This window comes from Eimeria maxima, genomic scaffold (assembly GCF_000499605.1).
Source record: "Eimeria maxima Weybridge genomic scaffold, Emw_scaff1914, whole genome shotgun sequence".
In the NCBI taxonomy this organism is placed as follows: Eukaryota; Apicomplexa; class Conoidasida; order Eucoccidiorida; family Eimeriidae; genus Eimeria; species Eimeria maxima.
In genome coordinates this window covers 791-4632 of record NW_013564814.1, presented here as the reverse complement: position 1 = coordinate 4632, position 3842 = coordinate 791, and the positions used below count along the sequence as shown (strand labels likewise).

The window sequence follows — 3842 nt, the reverse complement described above, 5'->3', positions numbered from 1 at the left end:
TATTTCTGCTGCTGCTGCTGCTGTTCCTTCCTCCTCCTCTTCCTCTTTTTCTTAAATCTCTTGTTGCTCTTGCCTCTGGTGGTGTTTGTGCCTTTGCTACACAAATAGCATAAGCAGCACTTACTCTTCCTCCTGTTCTTAGTTTATCTGCATATAAATAAATAAAATAAATAAAATAAATAAAATAAATAAAATAAATAAATAAAATAAATAAATAAAATAAATAAATAAATAAATAAATAAAATAAATAAAATAAACAAGAATAGCTAACCAACCAACGAAACAAACAAAGAAAAGAAAACTAACCAACCAACCAACCAACCAACTAAACAAACAAACAAATAAAAAAAAAAACAAAATAAAATAAATAAACAAGAATAAATAAATAAAATAAATAAAATAAATAAATAAATAAATAAATAAATAAATATACCCTTAAGAGTTCTTGGTTTATCTGCAGTGGTGAAGATAATTTCCTTAATTTCTTGTACACGCATAGGTCGTAAGGAAAGAAGCATAGCAGCAATTCCTGATACAACAGGAGTAGCCATAGAGGTACCAGATAAGGATTTAATAGTATTAGGAGGGAAAGTAGATATAATAAATACACCAGGAGCAGCAATATGTACAGCATTTACTCCATAGTTACTAAAGTTCGCCAATCTGTCGTGCTCATCAGTAGCTGCAACACTTATTATATTGTCTACCTTGTATGCACCTGGATACTCAGGTCTTATATCTGCATTATTACCACTATTTCCTGACGCAGATATTAATAATTGATCTATATCATTAGCTCTTTTTATTGATTGTAGTAAGCCACTAGATACATCTGGTCCTCCCCATGAGTTACTAGTTAGATGGAAATCCATCTCTATTGAATAATTTATTGCCTCTATTGAATCAGAAGTAGCACCTGATCCATTATCATCAAGAAAGCGTAACCCAGCAATACTTATTTTCTTGCATACTCCTTGTGCTGTTGTTGTATTAGGTGTTGCACCTATTATACCTGCACAATGAGTACCATGACCATGAGGGTCTGTTAGTTGTGCTCTTTTTAGGTAAAAATCATAACCATTTATATCATCTATATACCCATTCCTATCATCATCTATACCATTACCTGGTACCTCGTACTCATTACGCCATATATTACCTGATAAATCTGGATGCTCTATTGCTACTCCTGTATCTACTACACCTACTACTACTTCTCTATCACATTGACTTAATTTCCATGCTCTATCTACACTAGCTACTTCTAGCCAATATGGTAAAGTACCACCACCAGATGCAAGGGTACTACGCTGCATTCACACACACATACATAACATACGTAAACCCTAAACCCTAAACCCTAAACCCTAAAAACAATTAGTCACGTACATCAAGAAAAGAAACCGTAAAAAAAAATGTTCAAAATTTCAGATAGAAAACTTTCAGATTATATGGAAACCCTAAACCCTAAACCCTAAACCCTAAACCCTAAACCCTAAACCCTAAACCCTAATCATGAAACATGGAACCAACGAAACAGACGAAACCCAAGAAACCCTATAAACACTAAATGGGAAACAGGAAACAGGGAATTACATAGGAAACAGCCCTAAACCCTAAACCCTAAACCCTAAACCCTAATGGATTGGTAGTGTGGTACTGACCATTGCAGCTTCATCAATAGGAGGACCCTCAAAGATTGGATAAAGATTTTGTATAGAATCTTTTTCTACGAAAGCAACACAACTATTTTCCCTGAATGCAGTAAGTGCTGCATCCATTTCTGCTGCAACAAGAGGACAATCTGTAACAGATACAACACTAACTCCTACTTTTTTTAGATGTTGTTGATTAATTATACATGTATTTGTTTGTATTGAATTTAAATTTAATGAAGATAATCTATATCCACCATATTCAGATAATTGTAATTGAAATAATGTCTGTGTTCTGCTGTATGTTGTATAATCTTCAGAAGATGTTTCGTGGACATTTAGTACCAACCTGCAGCAACAGCAGCAGCAATAGCAACAAAAGCAACAGAAACAGCAACAGAAATAAGACGAAATTATATGAACACAATAAAACATTTAAATAGTAATGCATAAATTAAAGATAATATTTTATGGATATAACAAGGTTGCAGTCTTCTTGCATGCAACTTTTCTCGGCACCCTTGGGGCTTGCTATCAATACACCTTAATCATATGGATTAAAAGGGGAAAAAAGAAGTATAATATACTATACAGATATAAATATGTTTGCATGCATGAGTCCTTTTATACAGACACCCTCATATCCACTACACTTAAACACCTGATTAGAGACAGACGAAAAGGGCTATACAACTGGATCTTACGCAGAAGACACCTCGGTCTTCTTCCCTTCTCGTCGTTGTAGATCTACATAAGCTGTCCTTACAGCTTGCTGTAGGCTATGAAGGGAAGTTTCTTGCGGATTACACCCTTCCTTGAATCCTGCAATAAGTCTATTCTTAACGATCTCGCGAACTGACGGCTGAGAAATGCCCTGTACGGCTGATCCAGACAATAGAACCACCACAAATAGCAGAGTAACTGCAACATTAGCTAAAGCAAATGCCATTTCAACAAGAAAAACAAATAAAAGAGAACAAAATGACTGCTGCTGACCCCCCTAAGCACAGTCCGCCCATCCGGCGAAGGCGGCAGCGCCACACAAAAATACCGACAAATCGGGGAACAGGTACTTGGCAATCCCCTTATTAGACAAAAAAATGACAAACAAAAACAAAAAAGAATAAATAAAGGAAATAAAGAAACAAATGACAAAGATTTGATAGAGATCAGACAAACAACACCCGCAAATTTCCTCCGTGTTCACCAGTGACCATTAAGGGCGTCATAGCAGCAGCAGCAACTGACACGGTCTTTTGGGCATCTATTTTTGAATAAATTTAAAATTTTTATTCATTTTTTAATTTTTAGTCGTCTGTTGTTTTATATTTCAACATAAAAGACCAAAATTTCAGGGCAGTTAAGGTCCTGCATGGGAACGCAAAGGAAATGTCACCAGCGGCCACCGGTGGTCTGCTTGGTCAGAACAGCAGTTTTTTTATCTAAAGCTTATTCTTATTATTTTATAGTTCTTAGAAACAGAAAAGGATGTTAGAAGAGGGTTAGAGAAGGAAAATCTCCGCAGCAGCAGCGATGCAAAAACACCACCGACGCTCATTGAAATAGAAAGAACTTAGTCACAAGACTGCTTCACCTGCATAACTAAGTAGTAGTAATGTATGTAAAAATGTTTATAATGCATCCACTATGCTTATACACCCCCATACATATACTATATTCAGCAGGCTGCTACATCCTCCCATGAGCATCAACCCGTCTAATTTCCTAATAATCTACCGTAATCGCATCTACCATTATCTACCTTAGCATCTACAACCGTACAACCTGTACATCTACACACAAAACATGCTAATAAATGTTAGGACGTATACCTCAATATGCTGAGATAATATATACCTACACGTGTTACTTTTCCCTCTTGCCACTGCTGCTTGCACCTGCCTCCATCTTTCCTTGCAATAAGAATTAATTGCCTATAAATTCCAGTGTTATGTTTTTAATGCATGCAATTTGCCATGATAAAATTACTGCCTTGCTCAGCAGTACTGCCGCTCGTTCTTAGTTCAGGGGGTCTCACGCGGCTGCATCCCATAGCAAAAAGCCATGTGTTCCCCTTTAGGCTTTCCCTGCCTGCTTCATCAGCAGGAGGGAAGAATGCTCACAGAGGAGGAGAGAGAAAGCAAACAACAGTAGAGACACACGAAAGGGGGCTGCTGTATTTGTTG

At 36.6% G+C, this 3842-nt stretch overlaps 1 protein-coding gene across 1 annotated transcript; it reads right to left on the bottom strand.

The window, feature by feature from the left end:
• Nucleotides 1-267: 267 nt before the first annotated feature.
• EMWEY_00056350 (subtilase family serine protease, putative) lies at nucleotides 268-2605 on the bottom strand (the record flags this gene model as incomplete). Its single annotated transcript, XM_013480428.1, has 4 exons — nucleotides 268-302; nucleotides 435-1311; nucleotides 1666-2005; nucleotides 2361-2605. 4 exons carry the CDS (start codon nucleotides 2603-2605, stop codon nucleotides 268-270), a joined length of 1497 nt encoding a protein of 498 aa, XP_013335882.1.
• Nucleotides 2606-3842: the final 1237 nt, after the last annotated feature.